The sequence below is a fragment of the Pistacia vera genome, unplaced genomic scaffold (genome assembly GCF_008641045.1).
Source record: "Pistacia vera cultivar Batoury unplaced genomic scaffold, PisVer_v2 Contig913, whole genome shotgun sequence".
Taxonomy (NCBI): Eukaryota; Viridiplantae; Streptophyta; class Magnoliopsida; order Sapindales; family Anacardiaceae; genus Pistacia; species Pistacia vera.
Genome location: NW_022196794.1, coordinates 64,383 through 91,147, shown reverse-complemented (window position 1 = coordinate 91,147; position 26,765 = coordinate 64,383). Strand labels below are relative to the sequence as shown.

At 34.6% G+C, this 26,765-nt stretch overlaps 3 protein-coding genes across 6 annotated transcripts; 1 reads left to right on the top strand and 2 right to left on the bottom strand.

The window, feature by feature from the left end:
* Window positions 1-7,516: 7,516 nt before the first annotated feature.
* Window positions 7,517-8,370, bottom strand: LOC116119942. Its single transcript, XM_031405881.1, has 2 exons — window positions 8,056-8,370; window positions 7,517-7,942 (listed from the first exon to the last, which is right to left on the bottom strand). Exons 1-2 carry the CDS (start codon window positions 8,368-8,370, stop codon window positions 7,517-7,519), a joined length of 741 nt encoding a protein of 246 aa, XP_031261741.1.
* Window positions 8,371-14,144: 5,774 nt separating this feature from the next.
* Window positions 14,145-15,795, top strand: LOC116119961 (aspartate, glycine, lysine and serine-rich protein-like). 2 transcript variants are annotated; one of them, XR_004126473.1, is made up of 4 exons: window positions 14,145-14,801; window positions 14,907-15,079; window positions 15,166-15,403; window positions 15,550-15,795. XR_004126473.1 is itself a non-coding variant. In XM_031405901.1 (3 exons), exons 1-3 carry the CDS (start codon window positions 14,211-14,213, stop codon window positions 15,329-15,331), a joined length of 930 nt encoding a protein of 309 aa, XP_031261761.1. In that variant the 5' UTR covers window positions 14,145-14,210; the 3' UTR covers window positions 15,332-15,543. The 2 variants fall into 2 exon arrangements, 1 of the variants encoding a protein (XP_031261761.1); XM_031405901.1 differs by lacking the exon at window positions 15,550-15,795 and having other exon boundaries at window positions 15,166-15,543.
* A 3,524-nt stretch (window positions 15,796-19,319) lies between these two features.
* On the bottom strand, window positions 19,320-23,500 carry LOC116119969 (ubiquitin-conjugating enzyme E2 13-like). 3 transcript variants are annotated; one of them, XM_031405909.1, is made up of 3 exons: window positions 23,212-23,500; window positions 20,346-22,723; window positions 19,815-19,948 (listed from the first exon to the last, which is right to left on the bottom strand). In XM_031405909.1, exon 2 carries the CDS (start codon window positions 22,721-22,723, stop codon window positions 20,378-20,380), a length of 2,346 nt encoding a protein of 781 aa, XP_031261769.1. In that variant the 5' UTR covers window positions 23,212-23,500; the 3' UTR covers window positions 19,815-19,948; window positions 20,346-20,377. The 3 variants fall into 3 exon arrangements, with proteins under 3 accessions (XP_031261770.1, XP_031261769.1, XP_031261768.1); XM_031405910.1 differs by lacking the exon at window positions 20,346-22,723 and having other exon boundaries at window positions 19,320-19,948; window positions 23,212-23,491; XM_031405908.1 differs by having other exon boundaries at window positions 20,346-23,500.
* Window positions 23,501-26,765: the final 3,265 nt, after the last annotated feature.

Here is a 26,765-nt window from a genome sequence, read left to right as displayed (position 1 = left end):
GAACTTGATTTCATATACTCGAGTACTGTAGCAATCTAGTCGAGTTCGAGTAGCCAAATATTCGACTCAATTTCACCTCTAGTTAGAGCTATTTACACCCACAAAAAGTTATATACTTATTCTTTTAAGAATAAATATTTTAAAAATTTATTTATTTCATCATTTTTTGAACAATATTTTTTTACTGTATTTGATCATTCAAATAAGAATTAATTCTATTGAAAATTTGATGTATTTAGGTCCTCCTAACATCAAATTTGACTTGGAGACTACATAATAGACAAAAAGATATTCTTAATCCAAACATACCCACTACACATCACTCTCATTCTCTCAACATCGGCCATTTCATTATCTAAAAAATTATTATTATTTTTCTTATTTTCTTCATAGAATGAGTCAAACTCATCCGGGTATCTGATTATTTGCAATGCAACAAAGATGAGAATGATGCCTTTGTTTCTTCTCTTTCGTTTATCCTATCATTTTTTTATGTCAAACAATATTGAATTTTCTGCAACTTGTGCTAATATTTTATGTTGGTCTCATCCATATGGACACACCATACTTTTAATTAGTATTATTATTCTCTTATAAAAGGATGGTTTTCCTATAATATTTAATCAATATTGATATCAAAATTTAGAGGGAACGAAGATTGAGATGAACAATTTCAAGGGGTTGGTCTAGTGGTTAAGAAGGTTTACTACTTTCATTGACTTCTTGGATTCAAATCACATTAGGAATTCACAGTTCACACACCATCTGACAGATGATCGTCATCATTATTAACATCGGCAACATATCTACAAAAAATTCTAGCAAAAAAGGAAAACCATAAGTTAAATCTTCCCATTTAAACTAATTGAATATAAACTAGCTACCACCAAATTGAGATTGCTTAAAAAATTGGAAACAACCTTCTAAGCATTTTGAGTCATAATAGAATGGTGATCACCACCATCTATAGGAATAGCTCCTTTCCATATAATGATTCCAATTATCATAATTAACTCACCAACCTCTCTTCCTCATCAACTATCCACCATTCCGTTTTATCAATATCTCATAATCAATAGGATCATAAGTAATTTTCTTGTAACAACTCTTGAAATAGCAAAATTAAATATTCAAATCATGACCATAAAGACATAATGAAAATAACAAAATGAAGAAGGCTTTATACCTATTTTGCAATGCAAGTTATAATGAGTGAAAACCAAATCATTCAACCGATGCTATATATGTTCCTTTTTCTAGTAGTATGCGTTCAAAAGCACTCCAATTTCGCTCACATCCGGAGAGACCGAAGTTTGACTTAGAATTTTGATTGCAAACTTTTGCAAATTCGGAGCACTAAACCCAAATGGCTTTCACAATTCATCTAATTGAGAATAAATTATAAATTACATAAGAAATAAACACAATTTCATAACTTAAAATTAGAATAAAAAGTTAATAACTATTACATACCCGGTCGTGTGTTTTGCAAGTTTGAAGAGCAAGCTCACGAGAAAGCTTTCTAGCGGTCTCGATATAATTATCTTCTAGTAATGTTGTCTTGCTCATTTTGAATGCACTTGCTTTACTGTCAATAGTGTCAGAAACCATACAGACCTCAGGTTTTTTGGAAAAAGTATCTTCGTCATATTTAAAAGCAGGATTCAATAATATGCTGCTGCATGAATATCACAGCGCAACATCCTTCCAAGCATCTTAATAATTGTGTAAAGGCTTGTACAAATTTTTCTTGTTCTTTAATAGCTTTTGATCCCCATCCTGTCTGTACATGCCATCATACACATATCTATTGAAGGGCTCCTCATCTGAGTCTACAATCTGGAGCATATCATCAATGGACTCACACTTTGGAAATATATCAATGTCATCCAGAACCGGTTATACAACTATGGAATAAAGGCTTTGCCTTGATTAGTTTTTGCATATGAGACTCCACAAAATTTTATCTTTCACTTTAGATGCAAGTCATGTTTGTGTTGATGTAGGCTGCTCAATGCAATGAAAGTTGTGGCAAAATGGTTGCACTGGGCGTATAATTCTGTCCAACCCTATTCAAGTGATAAAAAATAGATGTTAGTACTTGTAAAATTATTAAAAATGTACATATATAATAGACTGACAATGTAATTATAAACATATGAGGTAAAGGATATAACATGTTTTTCCTCAGCAAAGCTAGCACAAGGAATGATTATATACAAACTTTGTAACCTCAGATGCACGTTTCGAAAGGTAACTATATGATCATCTCAGCTATGTCTTTAACATCAAATTGATGCAATGTGCTGCACAAGGAACCCAAGTAATACTGCTATATTTTTAGACAACATTCTCAGTAGCTTTATAATTTGCTCTATTGTCAGTGAACAAGATGGACAATATTGTTTGGTCCAACCCATAAAGCTATTTCCTCAAACAAGTGAACCATGTTGCAAAATCCTTTACACATCTAAAGCACCACTGATTCACAAAACACACTCCTTTAGACAGTATACTAGAAAATAATCAGTGACCTATGGTGAATTTCTGTCCAACCACCAGCATAAAGTACATTCAACATCGTCCCAGTTTTTTGTAACCATCAATAAGTAATTGCTTTTCTTCTAGCATCTCAATAAATTTACACAATATGAAAGTTGAAATTTATACCCAAGACCAATTGCAGTTATAGCATCCACAATAGGTTGAAAATAAATTGAATTAATAACATTATTGGGATGCAAAATCATAAAATAACCTTGCAACAGCCATGTCTGCTTCCACTTAGCTTCTTTTCCGCTAAAACGCTCTAATTGAGGCTGAGACCAGGCTTAGTCCTTGGAGCAAAACAATCACCTATCCCATAGATTTTTTCTCTTAGTGCTTGAAGTTGAAGTGGAGCTAGACAGGAGAACCTCTTCACACTCTGATATTCATCTAACATATCACCTCAAATTGTTACACTGCTCCATAAGGATTGACATTCTACGAAGTTCAACATTTTGTTTATTCTTGGCCCCAATTTCATTTATGCTCTTCAATCTTGAATTTAACCTTGAAAGGAACTTTAGAGCACTTTCCAACTTCCCCTTTAACCCTAGATGTAATTTCACTCGATAAATTCCTCCACCTCTGATTATCTTGCCACAGTAAAGACATGTTAATATCTTCTTCCATTTTCATCCACCCCTCATTAACATGTCCCCATGCATATTCATTTTTTCCTCGAAAAGATGTGAAACATCCATGGAACAGATTGTTGACAAGACCCATGATGATAACATATTCTTTGTCTTAATCTTGATCTCTACCTGGCGACACAAATAACAAATAAGTTAGTATCGATCATAATCGAAAACATCTTAAAATTAAATTAAAGATTCAATATGTTTGATTAATTCATATAAAGTTAGTGTTCATTTATCATCATGACCCCTTTATAACCTTAAAAAAAAAAAAAAAAAAAAAATTCCAAGAACCTTAACCGTCACTTTCCATGAAATCAACATCTTTAATTTAAATCTATTAGCCTATTTAAAAGCAATTCCACCAACAATGCCTTTATAATATCATACATATAAATAAACAAAAGTGCTAAAATTTGATATCAATATAACTCATACTCAATGAGGTTACCATTCAAATTTTTAACATGTAAGTCTCAACATTCAACACTTCTCTTCTGCCCATTTCATAAAGTTTTCTTCATCTGCTCTTAAAAACAACGACATCACAACTCATTTCTATGTGTAACGACATCCCAAATATTAAAATCAAACAAGCTACATTCTACTCATTATTTTTAGCTCAAAGAAACTTTGAAAGGAAACTTCAAGCACTTCTTCGAACTACTTGACCAAATATCCAAGGAAAGCAATATAAACAAAATTAAATCGTTGATATTTGCTTTGGGGGGGGTTTAACTGTTTAATTTATATAATATGGGTTTAAATGTAATTTAAATTTTAATTCTTTAAATTAGCTGACTTGGTTTTTTAAATAACGGTTAGATCGATGGGTGTTAAGTGCGCCGGTCTAACCGCGGGGTGCAAGGGCAGACTTAGGTTTAATGTAATGGGCTGTTGGTCATCAATGTGTAGTGTTGGATGGTCTTTCTTAATTGAATTATAGAGGCTTTAATTCTATGACTATAAGAATAGATGAAGCTCAGAAGAAATGAATAAACTTATCATCAAGTTTTTGAATTGCTATCAGGAGTGGTTGGTTAAGAAATCTAGGTGATTGCGTTTCTTGTTCATTTTCTACTACTTCTTTTTGACTTTTTAACCGGCCTGGCAAAAGCAGATGAGATGTACTATGGATGTAGTAACGCTTCAGAACAATTTGTGGCTGATGGGTAGCAAGAGAGGCTTAATATTGATTCCTAGTATGGAGAAGTTGGGAAATTTGTTTTAGCCCCAACAAGATTTTATATCAGATTCACCTTGTGTATTAATTTGTGATAATGACAACAACTAAGATACTGACTTGTTTCATCTAGTAACATGGTAGATATTAGTGGATCATGCAATTTTTTACAGAAATATATGCTCTCACAATATGTTATGGTGAGACGTTGTGGTTTGTAGATTCAGTGCATTCAAGATTATTACCAAATAAATTGATAACTGTCCCGCCAACCTTGTGCATGGTTTCAAATTGAATTATCACTTAGTGGTGTTATCATGATATCATATTGAATATATGGTACTTCATATGAGTAGTGGATGGTTTGGAGGTTAGGGAATAACAAGTTCTCCTAAGTAACATAACAAGTGAACTATTGCACGTTATGTTTTCTAGTTAATATTTTCTTCCTTATGGGTAAGAGTTGAATTGCTGATAGAATTAAGCCTTTTTTATTTGACTGAATCTTCCCTTTCTTGATTGTGTTTTAAAATTCAGAATTACTATCGATTTTTTTTTGAAATCGTGTTTCTCTAGTTGGCATTTAATGATATATTTTTCTTTACAGGCTTCTCTAGACTTCAAGATCGTGTTCGGATCTTCTTTGCAGTTCTTTTCTGGATGTCTCTATTTTTCTGGGCTTCTGCATTTGATAAGAGGAATAATGGTAGACGAAACAAGGGATCAAGGTTTAAAAGATGACCAAGAAGCAGTTATCCTGTATATATGTAAGAGTTGAAGCAATATTAGGAATACATGAAGAAAATTCATCGTTGTTTACATACTTAGTGATCAGAAACTTGTTTGAATTTGTCTTCACTTTTGTAACGTGTATTGAACAAAATTTCAGAACTCTAAAATACAATTTTTCTTCTGCTGGTATTATGACAATGTCTTGCCTCATTGTTGCCTTTTCACTAAAATTCTTTCATATACCATCTTACATATAATGTTTCTACTTTTCGGGGAATCAAATTTGCAATGTTGTCACTATGAATGCAACCTTTGGTTCATTGGAACAAAATAATGATTTGATAATGAGATTGAATCACAGGTAAAGGGCAAAGAGGGCATATGATTGATTTCCTGAAGAGCTGGAATTTGTATTATATTCTTTTGTGATTGATAGCAACTGCAAAATGATTCTGTTAGGTGTGGCATAATGTGGTTCCAGATACTTGGAGCTCTCTGGCTGATTTGAGTGGTCCTGGAATTACCAAAGGTAGGCAATCTACAGGTTTCCAACTTCCAAGCACTTAGATCCAGGTCCTTGCTACGAAATATCCTGACTGTGACCTTTTAATCAACTTTGGTAGTTTGCACTTTCCGAGGAAGGCCACTTTGAATTTGTTTCACCTTCTACGCGAGGAAATGAATGATACCTGGAACCCGGCTATTCTACATTATTTTGCAGATTCTGGGCATGATGTAGTGCCAATTTTACATGGTTGGTTCAAATTCATCCAGGGTTCGGATTCTAAAATGTAAAAAACAGAAAGCACTCTCAAAGTACTTTGGTACTATAAGAAATCCCTGGAGATTTATTTCAAGTTTTAGAAGCATAACTTATGATTCATGCATGAAAATATGCGATGGGCTTGTCCGGGGAATATTTAATGGCCCAATTTCGGTCCAAGAATGTCTAAATAACCCAAGATTTTAACTAGCAAATAGGGGTGGGAGAAATAGTCTGAAAACCGAACCGAAAATTAGGTTTTTTTGTAAACCAGTTCAATCTTTGGTTCGCAAGATTTTAAAAACCAAAAAAGCGGTTCGGTTTGGGATATTTTCCCAATGCTTTAAAAAACGACCCTGGAGAAAACCCGGCAAGCTGGCCGGGTCCTAAGTCTATCGGTTGAATCAGCTGGTTCAATCGGTGACGTCATCATGCTGACATCAGCATGATGACGTCAGCAACATTACTGTTCACATAATGCAAAATTCCAGAATTTGGATCCAAATCATAAACTCCTGAATAAAAAGTCCTTAGCAAAGCATCATCAAACATCATTACATCAATAATACAATAAATTACAAATCAAAATAACAAAATGAAGGAAGAAATCACATAATAGTTGTTTCAACACTTTAACATTCTAACAAAAAATGATCTTCACCCAATGATCTTCAATCCATCATTCCATCCTCAATTAAAATTCACAATTCACACACCATCTGACATATGATCGTCATCATTATTAACATCGACAACATCATCTACAAAAAATTTTGACAAGAAGGGAAAACCATAAGTTAAATCTTCCTATTTGAACTAATTGAATATAAACTAGCTACCACAAAATTGAAATTGCTTAAAAAATTGGAAACAACCTTCTGAAGCATCTGTTGAGTCATAATAAGAATGGTGATCACCACCATCTATAGGAATAGCTCTTTCTCCATATAATGATTGTTCCAATTTATCATAATTAAACTCACCAATCTCCTCTTCCTCATCAACTATCTACCATTCAGTTTTATCAATACTCTTATAATCAATAGGATCATAAGTAATTTTCTTGTAACAACTCTTGAAATAGCAGAATTAAATATTCAAATCATGACCAATAAAGACATTAATGAAAATAACAAAATGAAGAAGGCTTTATACCTATTTTGCAATCGCAAGTTATAATGAGTGAAAACCAAATCATTTAACCATAGATGCTCTAATATGTTCCTCTTTCTTGTATGTTTGCGTTCAAAAACACTCCAATTTCACTCACATCCAGAAGAGGCTGAAGTTTGACTTAGAATTTTGATTGCAAACTTTTGCAAATTTGGAGCACTAAACCCAAATGTCCTCCACCATTCATCTAATTGAGAATAAAATTATAAATTACATAAGAAATAAACACAATTTCATAACTTCAAAATTAGACTTAAAAAGTTAATAACTATTACATACCCGGCCATGTAGTTTTGCAAGTTTGAAGAGCAAGCTCATGAGAAAAGCTTTCTAGACGGTCTTGATATAATCTACTCTCCTCCAGTAATGTTGTCTTGCTCATTTTGAATGCACTTGCTTTACTGTCAATAGTGTCAAGAAACCATACACGACCTTAGGTTTTTTGGAAAAAGTATCTTCATCATATTTAAAAGCAGGATTCTAATAATATGCTGCTGCATGAATATCACGACGCAACATCCTATCCCAGTGCATCTTAATAATTGTTGTATAAGGCTTGTACAATTTTTTCTTGCTCTTAAACAGTTTCTTGATCCCCATCCTCGTTCTGTACATGCCATCATACACATATCCTATTGAAGGCCTCTCATCCGAGTCTACAATTCGGAGCATACGTATCAATGGACTCACAACTTTGGAAATTATACCAATGTCATCCCAGAACCGGTTATCTAGAACTATGGAAATAAAGGCTTTGCCTTTATTAGTTTTTGCATATTGAGACTCAGCAAAATTTCTATCTGTTACTTTAGATTGCAAGTAATGTTTGTGCTGATGTAGGCTGCTCAATGCAATGAAAGTTGTGGCAAAATGGGTTGTACCTGGGCGTATAATTTCCGTCCAACCCTATTCAAGTGATAGACAATAGATGTTAGTGCTTAGTAAATTATTAAAAAATGTACATATATAATATGACTTGACAATGTAAATTATAAACATATGAGGTAAAGGTATATAACCTGTTTTTTCCTCAGCAAAGCTAGCACAAAGGAATGATTATACACAAACTTTGTAACCTTAGATGCATGTTTCGAAAGGTTAACTATGTGACTCATCTCAGCTATGTCTTTCAACATCAAATTAATGCAATGTGCTGCACAAGGAGACCAAGTAATACTACTATATTTTTCAGACAACATTCTTCCAGCAGCTTTATAATTTGCTCCATTGTCAGTAACAAGATGGACAATATTGTTTGGTCCAACCCATAAAGCTATTTCCTCAAACAAGCTGAACAATGTTGCAACATCCTTTACAACATCTAAAGCATCCATTGATTTCACAAAACACACTCCTTTAGGACAGTACACTAGAAATTTAATCAGCGACCTATGTGAATTATCTGTCCAACCCTCAGCCATTAAAGTACATCCAACATCCTCCCAAGTTTTATTGTAACCCTCAACAAGTAATTGCATTTCCTAACATCTCTCAATAAATTTACATGCAAATTATGATAAGTTGGGATTATACACCCAAGACCAATTGCAGTTATAGCATCCATCATAGGTTGAAAATAAATTGAATTAATAACATTAATTGGGATTCAAAAATCATAAAATAACCTTGCAACAACCATGTCCGCTCTCCACTTAGCTTCTTTTCTGGCTAAAACACTCTTAATTGAAGGCTGAGACCCAGGCTTAGTCCTCGGAGCAAAATAGTCACCTATCCCAATAGATCTTTTTCTCTTAGTGCTTGAAGTTGAAGTTGGAGCTAGACATGGAGAAACCTTTTCTCACTCTTGATCTTCATCTAACATATCACCCTTAAATTGTTGTACACTGGCTCCATAAGGATTGACATTCTTACGAAGTTCAACTTTTTGTTTATTCTTGGGCCCAATTTCATTTAATGCTTCTTCAATCTTGAATTTAACATCGAAATGAACTTTAGAGCACTTTCCAACTTCTCCCTTTAAACCCGCTAGATGCAATTTCACTTGATAAATTCCTCTACCTCTGATTATCTTGCCACAGTAAAGACATGTTAATATCTTTTTCTCATTTTCATCCATACCCTCATTAACATGTCCCCATGCTATATCATTTCTTCCTTGAAATAATTGTGAAACATCCATGGAATCAGATTGTTGACAAGACCTAGATGATGACATATTCTTTGCTTTTAATCTTAATCTCTATCCTGGCGAGACAAATAACAAATAAGTTAGTATCAATCATAATTGAAAATATCTTCATAAATTAAATTAAAGATTCAATATGTTTGATTAATTCATAATAAGTTAGTGTTCATTCATCATCATTGACCCCTTTTTATTTAACCTACAAAAAAAAAAAAAAAAAAAAAATTTGAAATTCCAACAACCTTAACCCGTCAATTTCCATGAAGTCAACATCTTTAATTTAAATCTATCAGCCTATTTAAAAGCAATTCCACCAACAATGCCTTTATAATTTCATACATATACATAAACAAAAGTGCTAAAATTTGATATCCAATTAGAACTCATACTCAATGAGGTTACCCATCCAAATTTTTAACATGTAAGTCTCAACATTCAACACTTCTCATTCTGCCCATTTCATAAAGTTTTCTTCATCCGCTCTTCAAAAACAACGACATCACAACTCATTTCTATGTGTAGCAAACATCCCAAAATATTAAAATTCAACACAAGCTACATTCTACTCATTATTTTTAGCTCAATCGAAACTTTGAAAGGAAACTTCAAGCACTTCTTCGAACTACTTGACCAAATATCCAAGGAAAGCAATTAATAAAAAAAAATTAAAGGTTTGTTGCTGGAATGTACATTAGTAAGGCGACAGTTACCTGGTGCCGGTGAAGATGAGCTGCCATTGATAGTTGATTGTCGGAGACATGGAGCTCGACTGTGAATAGTGTCAACTGTGTTGTGAAAGTGTGAAGAGCTGACTGTTGAGATCAAGCAAATGTGAGGAAGAGGCGACAGTTCTAGGGCAAGAAGAAGACGAGAACGACAGTGTAGCTCCGAGATTGACGATGACAGATGAACAGAGTAGACCAGCGGTGAAGAAAAGTGAAGAAAGGACAAAGAAGATCGCAAAATGGGAGGAGATTTGCGGTACCTCAACTGACAACGAACTAAGCAGTTGACGGTGAAGGCAAAAGTGACGACATTCGATGGTGAAGGGGAGACTCCGATGGAAGATTTCAGTTTTAGACCAAAAGTGAGAGAAATGGGGGGTTTAACTGTTTAATTTATATAATATGGGTTTAAATGTTTAATTCTTTAAATTAGCTGACCCAATTTTTTTAAAAATAACGGTTGGACCGGTGGGTGCTACAGTGCGTCGGTCCAACCATGGGTGCAACTAGGTAGACTCATAATAACGGGTTTAAGCCTCACCCGGCTCGGCTCATCAGTCAGGTCCCTGTTGAACTATCCGGTTCGGGCCAAGTTTTAAAACATTGTATTTTCCAAACCGGTTTTACCTATGTATATAAGCAAAATGTGTTTTGATTTTTTTGCATTTATGTTTTGCAATATCTCATTTCTTTACTCTTATTCTCTATTTCGCCTTTATGTTTTGCAATATCTCATCTCTTTACTCTTATTCTCTATTTCTCTTCTCCGCCTCCAGTCTCCACACTCCAGAACAAACTCCATCTTCGCAATGCGCCAACAGCGCCACTCACACCCATCAGGCCATCACCAAACTCAAACTCCAAATCCATCCAGCATCCATTTCGCCGACACCCAGCATCACCATTCACCACAACAACCACCCACTCACCAGCGACGACCATAGTCCACAGTTGCTGCGCTGTAGTTCAAAGCAACCACCCATTCACCCACAGTCCATAGTCCACAACATCACCGCAACAACCACCCACTCACCCATAGACCACAGTCCACAGTTGTTGTGTTGCGCTGGATCTATTCCTTGAACTAGGAATAATAACGAAGTCACAACAGTCAACCGTAGCTCCAGTTTCCATCGTCATTCAGATCTGCAATCCTTAGCTGCTCGCCTGTTTTGAATGCAAAAATTGAAGAATATTAGGGGTGAATTTGAAAACCGGTTAACCGAACAGAATATTTGGTTCGGTTTACAATCAGTTTATTCCATAAACCGGTCCAATTTCAGTTTGTATTTTGTCTAAACCGAATAATTGGTTCGGTTTCCCAATCTAGTTTGGTTAACCAGATTATCCCACCCCTACTAGCAAACAAAACCAAGTTTTCTTCTTTTTTTTCCTTTCCCCAATGGTAAAGCTTAGGGTGAAAACCGAGCCAAGTTGCTCGCTTGAATAACTTGAATATTAATTGGAGTCGAGTTCAATCACTGTACAACTCGACTCGAAAAGCTCGATTAAAACTTGATTAAGCTCGATTATATGAGTTTGAATTCGAACTTGAATTCTAATTTTAGGTATGGAGTTCAAGTTTGAACTTGATTTCTCAGACTCGGTCAGACTCGAATTCGAACTTGATTTCTCAGACTCAATCAGACTCGAATTCGAACTTGATTTCATATACTCGAGTACTGTAGTAATCTAGTCGAGTTCGAGTAGCCAAATACTCGACTCAATTTCACCTCTAGTTATAGCTATTTACACACACAAAAAGTTATATACTTATTCTTTTAAGAATAAATATTTTAAAATTTTGTTTATTTCATCATTTTTTGAACAATATTTTTTTACTGTATTTGATCATTCAAATAAGAATTAATTCTATTTCAAATTTGATGTATTTAGATCCTCTTAACATCAAATTTGACTTGGAGACTACATAATAGACAAAAAGATATTCTTAATCCAAACATACCCACTACACATCACTCTCATTCTCTCAGCATCAGCCATTTCATTATCTAAAAAATTATTATTATTTTTCTTATTTTCTTCATAGAATGAGTCAAACTCATCCGGGTATCTGATTATCTGCAATGCGACAAAGATGAGAATGATGCCTCTGTTTCTTCTCTTTCGTTTATCCCATCATTTTTTTATGTCAAACAATATTGACTTTTCTGCAACTTGTGCTAATATTTTATATTGGTCTCATCCATATGGACACACCATACTTTTAATTAGTATTATTATTCTCTTATAAAAAATGGTTTTCCTATAATATTTAATCAATAATGATATCAAAATTTAGAGGTGACGAAGATTGAGATGAACAGTTCTGGTCTAATAGTTAAGAAAGTTTACTCATTTTATTGATTTCTTAGGTTCAAACCACATTAGGGTTACCTATCACATTTATGACTTACTACTTGGAACATTAAGCTTATAAAGTTAATGAGTTCCAGGGATTAGTTAAGATACGCGCAAACTGGATTGAACACCTCCGTTATAAAAAAAAAAAAAAAAAAAAGAGATTGAAGTGAATAATTCTACAAAGAGTGATGAGTATTTTTAAATATGAAATTTGTAAATTCCTATTTGCAATCCAATGAATAGATAAGGAATATATGATATTTGAAGATGTAAACTATGATATCATCATATTTCTTTATTTGGGTGTATAATATAATATATGATGCTTCCTTAGTGGGAGTTGATGTTTGCATTATTAATTATTTTATGTCACGATAGCGATAAGCATGCTTAATTTGGTGGAAACAGCTTAATATGACTTATTGCGGCTGGCAAGTGGCATTATCTACGATTGCAAGTTGAAAATTATTTTTCTATTTATTTTTTGAGAATTTATAAGTGTTGATTTAAGCTTGGAAAATAGAATTATTACACAAGCTACATATAATATTGTGTCACTATGGACGACAAATATACCAGATATTCCATCCTCGTCCTTGTCCATTGATGGAGATAATTGCAAAAACTGTTCTTAATTCTATAGAAAGGTCACCGATTGCTTGGTGACGAGGAAAAATGAAGGAGACCGAAAAATATGATGTTAAACGAAATATAATGCTGAACCAATGAGTAATAATAATAATAATAATGTATAGAAAGAGTAGACAAAAGGAATTTTTAAAGTAATTCAGATACAAGATGCAAGTCTTACGTCCACTATTATTTTATTGCTTTTGTTGTGTGTTTTTTTATGTGTTTACAAAAACTATTTACTCTCGAGTAAGACAATCACTCTTAGCTATTGAGAAAATGAAATTTTGGGATCCCTTATTTCATTTGGCGTGAGAGACCTCTATTTATATTGTTGCATTAATGGTTTTGCTCATGAAACAACCTTCTCATTACACTACACGTGGCTTGATAAACTACCCTTTATTAGAGACTTATTAGTGAAGTAGTCATCTCATCAGGTGATACGTGATCTGGATGACAGCTTAATCCTAAACTTTACTGTTGAAACAATTTATGACAGTCTTACAAATAAAGTAATCTGTTTTTAGTGTTACATACGATGGACAAATGCATCATCACATAACATGTGACAAGAGCTCATTCTCCATTTGCATAGTCACACCCACAGGACATGTGACGAAAATTTATGCCCTGTAAATTAATTCTCTGTTGTAATAGGCTCGATGAACTCTGAAAACGAATGCAGAAAACTATGGATTATGAAAGAAAACAAAGTTGTTCTAGTGTTGATAAATGGAAGTGGTGGGTGTGGTGTGGGCACTACTACATCTCAACTGTAAAGTAAACTGCAAACTCATGGCTAGTCCTTTTCTAATCATCTTTCGAACCCTACAACGTGTCAGTCTCCGGTTGGGAAGTACAATTACCAGCTTCACTTCAATCTTTATCACATACACACAGTTCTATTATTTCTGTCATTTACCAATACCAATCTTCCACCGTCCATTCTCTCCAACAAGACAAAACCCTTAATAAATCAACCTCCCCATGGCGGGCCCATCTCCCCCGAATCATGAAACGTGTCACTTGATTAGAGGCCGGATGCAGCTTACAGTTCCATGTTTGATAGGTGGGTTTATACAGAAATGACAGCACATACGAACACATCTGTACTATCGGTATTGTTTTTTTCACTTATCATTTGGCTTAATCCAACGGCCCAGATTTCTTCTTCTTACTCTATATAAAACCCTCCTCAGTCTCCTCACAACTTGTATTTTGTTGCTCTCTTCACTCAACACCGTCTTCTCACTTCCCATAAGTGCTTCCTCTCGAAACTGCTTATTTCAAAACCACTTTTTTAGTCATGCTTCTGAGAAGCTCATCTACACCAATTTTGAATTCGTGGCTGCCCAAGTGCAGTAAAGACTCTTCACCGGAGCCGGAATTTCAGGTTTTACAAAGAACCAAGTCAGTTTCTTTATCAAACTCACCATTTCAGTGGTCTCCGCAATCCACTGATGATCACTCAACGAAGAAGCTTTTAACAGCTTCGCCGGACCTGCCAAAGCGGAAAAAGAACATCTTTCCGCCATCTAGTAAAGAGCTTGATGAAGAGAAAATATTACCAAGTCCAAGAATTCAAAGACTGTTTTCGAGTTCTGGTTTGGGAGAGAAACTTCTTGTGAATGACGATGATAATAAAGAAGGAGGTGGGTTGGAAGAAGATAGCGTTTTACAAACTATGGTGATGGGTGGTGGTATGGGGAGTAATGGTGGGAAAATTTGTGGTGGTAGTAGAGACGGTGCTGGTGGTGGGGGTGATGGTGATGGTGGTGGTTCTGGGTTCTTTGAGAATAATAAGAGTAATAGTACTGATGCCTATTATCAGAAAATGATCGAGGCAAATCCTGGAAATGCACTTTTGCTAGGAAACTATGCCAAGTTCTTGAAAGAGGTAAATAAGATAAAATCTTTTTATTCTTAATTTAATCTTTTGGTATGCGATCAGAGTTCTAGTGGGATTTTTTATTTATTTATTTATTTTTTTGGTGATGAGAAGGCTAGAGGAGATTTTGCTAAAGCTGAGGAGTTCTGTGGAAGAGCAATTTTGGCTAACCCAAGTGATGGAAATGTCTTGTCACTCTATGCTGATTTGATATGGCAATCACATAAAGATGCTCACAGAGCTGAAGTTTACTTTGATCAAGCTGTCAAAACTGCCCCGGATGATTGGTAATTGTTTGATCAAACTCTTAATTCACATTTTCATCTGTAGATATGGCTGAAATTTGATGTGGAACGTTTCAATTTTGTTGCAGTTATGTGCTTGCATCATATGCTAAATTTCTGTGGGATGCTGAAGAAGAAGAAGAAGAAGAAGAAGAAAAAGAACAGGATGAAGATGGAAGTGACCACAGCCGTATGTCTCCACCAAACTTCTTCCATGGAGCTCGTCACTACCTTCCTTTAACTGCTGCTTCTTGAAGATCATAAAGATGTTTTAAACACTAGCTGGAGTTGTAACTAGCCAAATAACATATCAGCAACCGAAAAATGGTAAGAGAAATAGTAGAGGTAACTTGCTGACTGCAACTTACTGTATATTTACGGAGCATAAATATGTAAAAATGTGAAAGAGTACTTGCTTTTACATCTTTTTTGTACTTATGCAATGAAGAAATCTAATGTATGAGGGTTGTCAGGTTCCCCTACGTGTTGAATGGAATTCTCTGTCCTGGAAGAGTGTGATTGCAGAAAACTTGATTGCTAGAGATGATAGTCTTCCATACACTGACACATATGCATCCATCTGACAATTAGAGGTGTGCATATGTCACTTGGATTAATACAACTCTCCTTTATAGATTGGAGATATGTGAAATATGGTGTCTATTAGATGATGAAAATTTTCAAAATTAATCAGAAAAGGAAACAGATTTCAGATTGAATATGCAAGAACCAATTCATTTCCTCATGTCTCTCTGAATCCCTATTCATTAAGTCAAAAGTATTTAGATTGTAATGACTCATTTCATAATAGTCGTCTTACCAAACTAGTAATTTCTTGAAAGAGTATACGATATATTTTCATATGAGATTTAGCAAAATTTGTTATTGATACTACTTATTTTGGACTATTATTTTTAAATTAACATTGTTAGTGAATATAAACAATGGTGAGTGAGATTGATAAGTGAAAGTATGAGTTTTTAGAAAAGATTGTTGAAAATCTAATGATAGTCTTGAAAGTGATTTTAAATTTTGGAATCGGTCAAAAAATGCTATAAACAACATCAGTTTGGATGTTGCTAACATGAGTCGCTGTTTGCTAAAATGAGTTTATCTTCACTTAAAGAAAGCGTCGGTGTACTTTACATTGAAAAATTGAGAATCCGATAACTCTTTTAACATATACAAATATAATATCTTTAAATGCAGAAAAGCCAGGGTAGGTGACTTTATGCCAAACAAATCTCGCTCTCTCTTTCATAAGAGAAATTGATTTTCTCTGTTTGTATCTTGATATTTTTTGGTGCATTCCTTCAAGTTTTGATGGGTCAATTATACTTTTTTTTATTTATGATATCAGGATAAGTTAGATAACGATCGTGTAATATATATATTGATGTTGTTGTCGTCTTCTGCTCTGAAGTTATGATTAGGTATGGAGCTGCTGAGATAGAGAATTAATGTCATCAATGAACCATCTAATCTATTTATTATCAGAGTGTTTGTTGGTAAATAGGTGGGGCTATTGTAGGGTCTGATTTGAATTACTATTGGACCTTTAGTACCGCATCTCACATTACTTTTAACATTCTATATGTGAAAAATTGGCTTTTGAACTTTTCAAGTTTGGCCTATGTGGATTGGCCTTAATAATACACTGAAAAATGTCAAGTTGATGATGTTACTGTTTTCATCACATTGCCAAATTGATACAAAAAGTTTATGCAGTGTTGAATTGGTAGGGGAATAAATGAATATCCATCACACACTTGTAGTAATACTTTTTACGGTTAAGTATCTTTCTTGAAGTTTATCTAGAGTCTCCTAATGTCCCACATAATTACACTATTTTTCTACTGTTAAATTTTAGTAATAGAAAGAATACAGGGCAACTTTTCTCAAGATCTCAGAGTGTTGAGGTGGAATCACATCCTATGTAAACTTTTTGTTGTTTTGGAAGAAAATAGGAAGAATGCTGATTTAAGAATAGGCATGGCAATGGCCCTCAGAATTCCGGGGACCTATCCTGCCCACCCCATATGGGGCAGGGAAGCCCCAATTTTTTTGGGGATAGGGGCAGGGGTGGGGGGCGTTTTAATCCCCGTCCTCAGGGATGAGGCGGGGGTGGGTGATGCCTTTCCCCCGGCGTATATAATATATAATATATATTTACTTTTCACTAATACCCTTATATTTCACCTAATTGCACAATTATCCTACTTACATAAATCCATATTTTCCCAATTTCTCTCACCCTAAACAATTGAACAAAAACAAAAACAAAAACAAAAACAAACCCAAATCATATTTATGTAAAATTAATTATGTTTAAACGATTAATTTAACTGTTTGTCATGTGGATGAACATTAGCTACTGTATAGCCAAAGATATGGCCGTAAAATGGCCATAGAAACGGCAGATCTAGCCGTTTCCAGCCACAGATCACGAATCCATGGCCGAAAAATGCATTACCGATGCATGACCGACCAGATCCCGTGGGTCGTGCACCATTACGATGACTGACGTCGGCGGCCGGCAGTGGTCTTCGGTGGCTGGGGGTGTTTTGTTAACTTTTTAACTTTTTTGTGGCTGGGGTGTTTTAGTTAATTTCTCAAATGTAGGGGGGCTAGCTATTTGGTAGATATTTGAGGGTAATTCTGTCCAAAATAGTTTTTAATTAAGGACAAAATGAGTAGAAAAATCATCTCAGGGGTGGGGGAGGGTATCAGATTACCCCCCACATTACTGACAATAAACACTATTTGTAATAAAAGATTCTCGTAATATTTTATTACTTGCAAACCAAACACCGGAATCTTGCAAAATAAACGAAGATTACCCATGTTATCTTATATACCCACAATCCAAACGCTCATTTAATGGAAAGATAGATTACCTTGAAGATTACTGGGAATGTTTAGAGAAATGTGTTTGATTCGGTTGGAATAAATTGGGGGGAGGAATAAAGTTGTGAGTATGTTATGTAAATTACTAAATTGCCCTCCATTTTAAATATTAATATAATATCATTTTTACTATTATTTTTTGAATCATTTCTTTTAGCCCCCTACATTTGAGATTTTGCTAAAACACCACAGCCACATAAAAGTTTAATTTCTTACAAAATCACCCCCACCCACCCCAAGCCACTGCCAGCCATTGGCCACCACCATCGGTTGTGGTGGCAGTGGTCGAAACGGGGCACGACCGATCGGATTTGGCCGGTCATGCGCCATAGATCCTACCGACCATGGGCAATAGATTTGGCCAGAAATGATCATCGATCTAGTCGAAAACAGTCAGATCAGCACACGATCGGCTAGATCCGATTGATCGTGTACCATTCCGATGACATCAACCAGCGGTGGTGGTTGGTAGGCGACGGTGGTCCTGGGTGGCCTGCAATTTGTTTTAAATACAAGGGTATTACTCTAAAAAACTTAATTAATTAGGGGTAAAATTGTAATGACAGGTTCATGTAAATTAATTTCAAAATAAAGGTATTATTGTCCTATTTTTTTTTAATATGGGGTAAAATTGTAACAAAAATAAGATTACCAAATAGTCACAAAATGCATCAAAAAATAGTGGTATTCAGATTATCACCTATATAACCAACAGTAATTATTATTAGTTTTGAAAGATTACTAGAATTTTATATTACTTAACAACCAAACGTGATAATTTAAGTAATAGAAAATAACATATGAGATAACATTACCTTAATACTGGGAAATAATATATAAGATGATATTGCCTTAATAATAGGAAATAATATATAAGATGACATACTTACCAAAAAAGAAAAAAAAAAAAAAAACATATAAAATGACGTCACCTCAATAATTGGAAATAACTTCCGACCAAACGTCTCTTTAGGGTGATCTCGTAGTTTATTTAAATAGATGACTATGGACCGAATCCATAAATTTCCTTCTTTTGATTGCGTTTAGCTCAAAGGTTGAAAAGAGATAGTGCATCAAAAATTTTAAATATAAAGAATACAAGTTTGGGATTGATTGATCACAACTTCTCAATCAGTGGATGGAGTTAATGAAAAAAAAAATAAAAATTGCCGGCTTAGTTTAGTTGTAGCTTTTCATACGCTTTCTTCCATATTCCCAGAAATTAAATTCACCCGATCTAATGGAATTTATTAATAACATTAACTAAAGATTCTTGAATAAAATTTGATAATAAACATCATATGTTAATTCTAAAATTTTACAGGAAAGAAAAAGAATTAAAGGCTAAGGAACAAATCCTCTGATTTTCTAGCACAACGAGCAGCTTTCTTCTTAAAAACCTCCCTATTTTCTCTCCATTCTTTTGCAGCATCGATATTGGCCGGAGATTCAACATTCGGGTCAGAAAGCATCACAATAACACTCAAAATAATACTCTCAACAGTGTGCACGGCACTCCATCGCTCAGCTGCAACTTCATAGCCATTCGGATCGTCTCCCGGAGGATGAAGAATCGATATGCAAACTTTCCCATCAGGGTAAATATTCGGATGCCAGATCTCTGAAGTAAACTTCAAAGTTGGCGGGTTGCAGGGATAGTTTGAAGGGAAACTCATTATTGCACTGAAGAAACCTCCTTCATATAGCGTTCCAGGAGGCCCCATGATCAAAACACTCCATTCGAATACGTTGTTCTCGTTCAATAAGCCGGCGGAGAAGCCCTCGACAGGGTGTTTGTTCAGATCTTTCAGTTGTTTCTGGAGAAGAAGACTAGCTTGAGACGAAGCCATTGAATGAATTGATTGAGAGTTCAAGAGATTCATCAGTGAAGAATTCTTGAAATAAGATGTGGGTTGTGGATGCAATGACCCTAAATTTATAGTAATGGATATGAACCTCCAAATCCTATAGAAAAAGGAAAATTATACTATAATCATATTTTCCTTAGTAGGAATTTAAAAATACATTTAATTTAGGAATTGAAATCCATTTTAGGAATTGAAACCTTTTGTTTCCTAAAATATATTCTTGGGAATCTAAGCGTTAAATCTGTTGCAAATTTTCAAAACTACTAATCTACCCAGGATACTTAATAAAGAAAGAACAGAATGTCTTTTGAGTTTCAGCATGCAATTTAGATCAGAGATTGATTGGTCTTTTATAAAAAAAACACAACTAGAACAGATAGTAATTATATCTATAGAAAATTTTCACAGAAGGAGAGACTAATTTTTCCTAATGGTGAAATTCAAGCAGTTTCATGAGAAATAACTTATAAGCACAATGAAAAAATTATACATACAGTTACAGCTTCTATCATCTCGGGCATGATAGTTAGGCGTCTGAGAAAGGTGCACCGCAATTTTCATTAAGTGGTTCCAATGAATTACCATCATCGCTGCTCCATTTAATACCAGCTGAGTATGCCCGAGAATTCAGCTGAGAAGGCGTAGGGGCCTGAGGTACAGCACAGAGACCTTCAAGCATTTGGACTACTTTGCTCATTGGTGGTCTCAAATGCATCTCATCTTGTATGCACCACAATGCAACTTTGATTGCAGTGACAACTTTCTCATCTTTTTCATTGATATCTAACCTCGGATCAATGATTTCGCTTAGTTTTTCTTCTTCTTGCATCTTGAATGCATAAGAAGGGAAGTGTGCTTTCTCTGAATCAACCCCTGAATCATAATTCCTCCTGCCTCCTATGATCTCAAGCAAGACCATACCGTAGCTATATACATCACTCTTCTCTGAAATGGGACTGTTTGTTATCCATTCTGGTGCAAGGTATCCCCGTGTACCTCTCAGTGTTGTATATACAAGGCTTTCTTCACGGTTCATCAGCTTTGCCAAACCAAAATCTGAAACTCTGGCGTTGAAATTATCATCTAAAAGAACATTTTCAGGTTTTATGTCACAATGAACGATCTTTGCTTCACATTCCTCATGGAGATAAGCTAATCCCTTTGCAGTACCCAATGCGATGTTAAATCTTGTGTCCCAACTCAGGAACTGGTTCTCCTTATTGATCTTGAATATCCATTTATCCAAAGATCCATTTTCCATGTATTCATAAACAAGAAGCCTATGTGGCCCTTCGGCACAGAAGCCTCTGAGTTTGACTAGATGAATATGATGTACATTCCCAAATATATTTACTTCAGCTCTAAACTCCTTCATCCCCTGGCCGATGCGCTCCAACTTTTTAACAGCCAATTGAGTACCGTCAGGCAGTGTCCCCAGATAGACAGAGCCAAAACCTCCTTGACCAACCTTTATAGAGAAGATTTTAGTTGCTCTACAAAGGTCATCATAACTGAAACGAACAGGCATACCAGAAAAATTGTTTGAGAAACTATCCTCTTCAAAGTTTTCTTGAGAAATTTCCACTGATGTTCTCTTCCCGCGGTAATACCAGATTCCGACATAAAGAATACCAGAAATTACTAGAATGGTGGAAATAGTTATTAGGACAACTAAGAGGATATGTTTCCGTCGAGTCCCACCTACTTCAGTTCTAGGATCTACCCCAGCGTTTGCACGAGAGACCTTCATATATGAAACATAACCAGTAGAACCGTCCAGAGGACGTTGAAAACCACCTATGCTGTCAAATAGAAAGCAATTCCCACTATGATTTTCAAAGAACAGCACCGAACATGAGCAGTTACGAAGGCAAGCTTCTCTGCAAGTGTCAAGACTGTATCTTGATATGGGTGAAACAAACGCAAGTGCAAAATAATCAAGCTTCGTGCCAACAAAAAAAAGCTCTGTTGAATTCCGGGAGCTATTACAGGTTGAAGCAATCGGAGGTTTGCAATTGAAACGAGAGTTGAGAGATGCAGGGCACCGGCATTGATTAAAGAAATAACAGACATGATATCGGCCACAAGGCTCAGGAGTGCTGCAAAAGTTCTGTGGTATCTTGATTGCCTCAGGAATAGATGTGCTTCCCTTTCGAAGATTGGAAAATATGATTACCCCATCAGAGCCTAAAATCAATGCCCATGTAGCATTTCCATCAGTATTTTCAGAGAAGATGAATTTCCAAAGCAAGGCCTTATTCTGATCATAAAAATTCCATGAATTAGACTCCAGAATGGCAGACTGAATCTTACCACCTACACTGTTATTGGTTTTGCGGCTTTCATTCGCCAACGACCAATAGGTTTGTGGAGTTTGATACCCTGCATACAAAACCAAATCACCAGACTTGAACTCAAGGTAAACTCTCATATTATCTTTGTTCAGACGGCTTTCAAGTCTCATTCCTTCCGAGAATTCCTGTCCAGGTAAAAGGGTATCAGTTGGATTGCTAAAACTCTGCCAAAGAATACTCCCACTGTTCCCAAGCAACACAAAGTTGCCCGAGTCCCACAATTCCATCGATGCAACTTTCTCTCCAGAAGTATCAGGAGACCAAACCACATCATTTCCCCAATGCAAGGAAACATTCCCACTTTTGTCAAAAACAAACTTAGCAGAATCTTCAACCAATTTGCCTCTATTAGCAGTCCAAACCCCTCTTCCACTGCTAATGTGTTTGACAACCAGCAAAGAAAGTGTATCATTCAAGGCATGGGAAAAGCCGAAACCGAAAATCAAGTTGTTGGATAGCAGGAATCTCCCATTATTATTGCTCCATTCTTTTGCGGATGCTTCAAACCCAGGATACATCTGGCCAATATGTGGAGAGCCAGCAGTACAGGTTTTCAACACAAGAACTAGACATAAACAAAAGGTTCCAACACATTGGAAGAAACCCATAATTTCTACCTCATAAACTCACCAAGCTTTGTTAATTAATGACAAATCCGTCTAAAAATTGATACGCACTAAAAGTATCAGTGAACCTATTCAAATTTACATTGAAAAATTGCTAAATAATCACAAATTTTTTACTTCTGGAATATATACTACGAATTAACAATCACTGAGACACAAAAAACTTTAAAGACTGATACAAAAGAAACCAGCTAAAGGTTCAAGTGAAGGTTTTTTTTACATAGCAAAGATTACAAAATATGTAAAGAAAGCGGCGTATTGGCACTCTGTATTCAAAATCAAATCATATAAACCATCTAATGTATGAAAATCAAAGCGGCAAACAAACAGTATTAACTATAAACAACTACAAGAAAAAGTTCAAAATCATGGTGACTGACCTCATTAACTTGTTGATTCACTGACAGGAACAAAAGGGTATTATGCAGAGGGAGAGTTGTACTGTGTTCTTAGGATTTCTCTTTTGATTTAAAATATAAAGTTATCCGACATAAGTCTTTGTTTACATTAAAATTCATCTCGGTTGGCTTGGTCTTTTATTCATTATATAGCTTTAGTGCTTTTTATGTAAATTTAATAAGAGATGAAGGACAAAAGGGCTGAGTTTGCACTTGCGTCTTGCTTGTATATTTGAAGAAATGGGGAAGGAAAGTGGACGGAACTTGCAAATTGTTAGGTAAAGCACTCAACAACCATTACTATCCATCCAAGGATCCTCATTTGTTTTAAAGAAAAAAATTGTTGAAATTAAGCACTCAATAGTATTTGTGAATAATAAACTCAACAACTATACTATACATCCTGTTATTCACAAATACTACGGTATTTATTATACCTGAAATTAACTATATATTTAGATCATATTCTTTTTCAAATAACAAAAATAATATCAAAAGTTTGATTACAAAACTAATTGACTTAAAGAATCATTCTATGGTCATTGACGACCATATCTTCCTTGTTGTTGACAGGGAGATCTATGGCCTAATCGTCAACTATGGCTAAGAAATGGGTGGGTGGAGTGTTTTTGATAATTTTAAAACTTTTATTGAAAAAAGTAAAATGTTTTGAATTGAATAAAATATGATTAAATTTTGAAGAATATTAAAACAAATGCATTTTTGAGTTTTTAGGATAGGATAGTGGGAGAAGAGTTTGCCAAACGGACCTAATATTATACATACAAAAGTGATGCAATACAATGACATAATAAAATATGAGTAATGTTATATAATGATGTCAAACTTTCACATTGGCTAGGAGATGAGGGTTTTAGTTGCTTATATAGCATAATGACACTTTCATAAACCCGAAGGTGTATTTTCAAGATAAAATCGTGTCGGCTCAAGAATTCAAAGCAATCCCACCTACCATGTGTTTGGATTCAACGAACATCAATATTATATCAACGTGGTCATTGATTCTTTCCCATTGTTTAATATTTGTTGAAAGCTAATGAAAAGGGAGGGGAGGGAATTGGAATAGTCTTTAAAGCGTCCTAAACTACACTAGACAGATTCATTGAATCTATTGACTTTCATTGACCATTAATCTCAAATGAGATAGGCTAGGCTTATGTCGTCCTCGGGCCCAAACATACAAGCCCAAAGACCCAACAAGTGGGTTAAGAGATTTATTGTATTATATAATTTATTTTCTTATGTAATTTTTATAGTAACTAATATAAATTTAGTTAACAATAAAAAGAATTAAGTTTTTAAATGAATTATTAAATTTCATTGAATACTCGTTAAAATTTTAATTGAAGTTAATGATAAATTAATACAATATAATAATGTACCAAACATCCTACTATATTTCATATAATATTATTTAATTCTATACAATACAATACAATGTCATACTATACAATATCACATGTTGATCATAACCTTAGAATATAGTTTAATTGGTTTCAATAATGGGGCTCCATCAAAGCCCGTATACAATATTATTCTATACAATATCACATGTTAAACATAAAGGATTTCACAGGCAACTTTAATAGAATTTTGATCGCAGTATCTTTGAGCAAATCTCTGGTACTAGTTGTCACCATTGTTTTACAACCCGACCTGTTGTGAGATCTAGTAAGGTGATTGGGTCACTGGTTGATCGATTCAACCAGTGATGTTAGAAACAAAAATATTTAAAAAAAATTGAATTAGTTCTTTAAATTTTAGTTTATTACCAAAATACCCCTACAAAACTTATAAAGTAGTCCTTGAAATTTTAATTTATTTCAAAATTCCCAATAATTTAATTAGTCCCTAATATTTTGAAATGTTTAAAACACCCCTAAAAAATTCATTAGTCCCTATAAGTTTGAAGTATAACAAAAAACCCCCTATAACCTAAACCGAATTGGAGAGACTGTCGGTTCCCAGTAGGACTGATCCAACTGGCTAGTCCGGTCCAGGTTTTAAAATAGAGGTTGTTACCATTTATCTCTTGATGTTTGTGTTCTACATAAACTATGTCATGATTATTTTTTAAATATTATAAAATATAATTTCTAATTTGCTATTAAATTGTATAATAATTTTCAATCAATGATGATGACCAAAATTAAGCATGGAAATCTCTTCTGTGTATATTTAGAGTGAGAGAAAGGCAATGACAATCACCAAAACGTTTAATGTATACATGTGAAATATCATTCCAGCCCTCTAACAGTCTATTTCTCTTTAACGTCCATTACAATCAAGCCGGACTTAAATGTGGACCTAACTCGTATATCTAAATGTGTCATATTGCCGTTAGCCCACCATATCTTACTCTGTACATAAAGACATATTAAATAATCCCATCTAGAGCAGAAAGTCTAACCAAAACAATCTAAAATATCCCTTGAGAACCCCTATAGTTTGATATAATCCAATATAATACAACATGGTAAATTATTTATATTTATAATTCATCAGTTAAAAAGACCTAACCGGTCAGATAAAAGACCTAATGATCATCTCTATTAGAGATTAAGGTGAATCAAAGTCAAGACATTTTGAATAATATACCTAAAAGTCATAAATGACTACTCAATCACCTAATGGTGATTTGGCTATACATCGTTGTCAAACCCAATGTTGAAGCCTATCGTCGATGTAATTTTGATACATTGACACGACATGGGTGTTTGCATTTGAATTCCATAGCTCGACGTCGTCCGCCTTAGAGTAATGGTATTCCTTTAACGTTGGCAGCTCATTCAAAGGAATATCGAAATTTGTTAATACAACAACATCATGTGTGGTGACATTGTCGTATGGACAGACAGATTTTTTTCAATATATTCCCATAAATTTTCCTTTTACCTTAAAACAATTTTTGATACTTCTTAATTAAACAATAGTGTTCTTTATTTTCACATGAACTATTTTGGGAATTGAAAAGAATTACGGATAAAAGTATAATATAAAAACAAAACCAAAATAACTCCATACACGATCGAATATCTTGCTTGCAGTCTCTTGTTTCAAGGATGACATCTCATTATTAACAAAAGAAAATTCCCATCATTATATATCAAAGCCTTATGAACATAATATTAATCCAGATTCTAGTTTATCAGAAGTTTGTAATCCACAACCCTCATTTGGTCATGAAATATATAAAGGCATATTGCAAGAGAAAGGGAAAGCATTGATAGGCAACACGGATTTTTTTTTTTTTTAGGTCTTTTGATTGGGGGTGTCCAGACCAGTTTGCACGCATCTCACTAATCCTTTAGAGCTTCGAAGTGGTTATTCTTATTGACAACTGAGAAGAATCAAACTTAAGACATTTTGAGTAATATATTCTAGAGTCTCTATCTTCCCATTCGGTCACCTAAGGATGGTTGATAGGCAACAAGGTTGACTATTAAAGAACTAACACAATTTTTATGTTGATTATTATTATTTTTTTCTTTCTTTGTGTATTTTACTTAAATCCT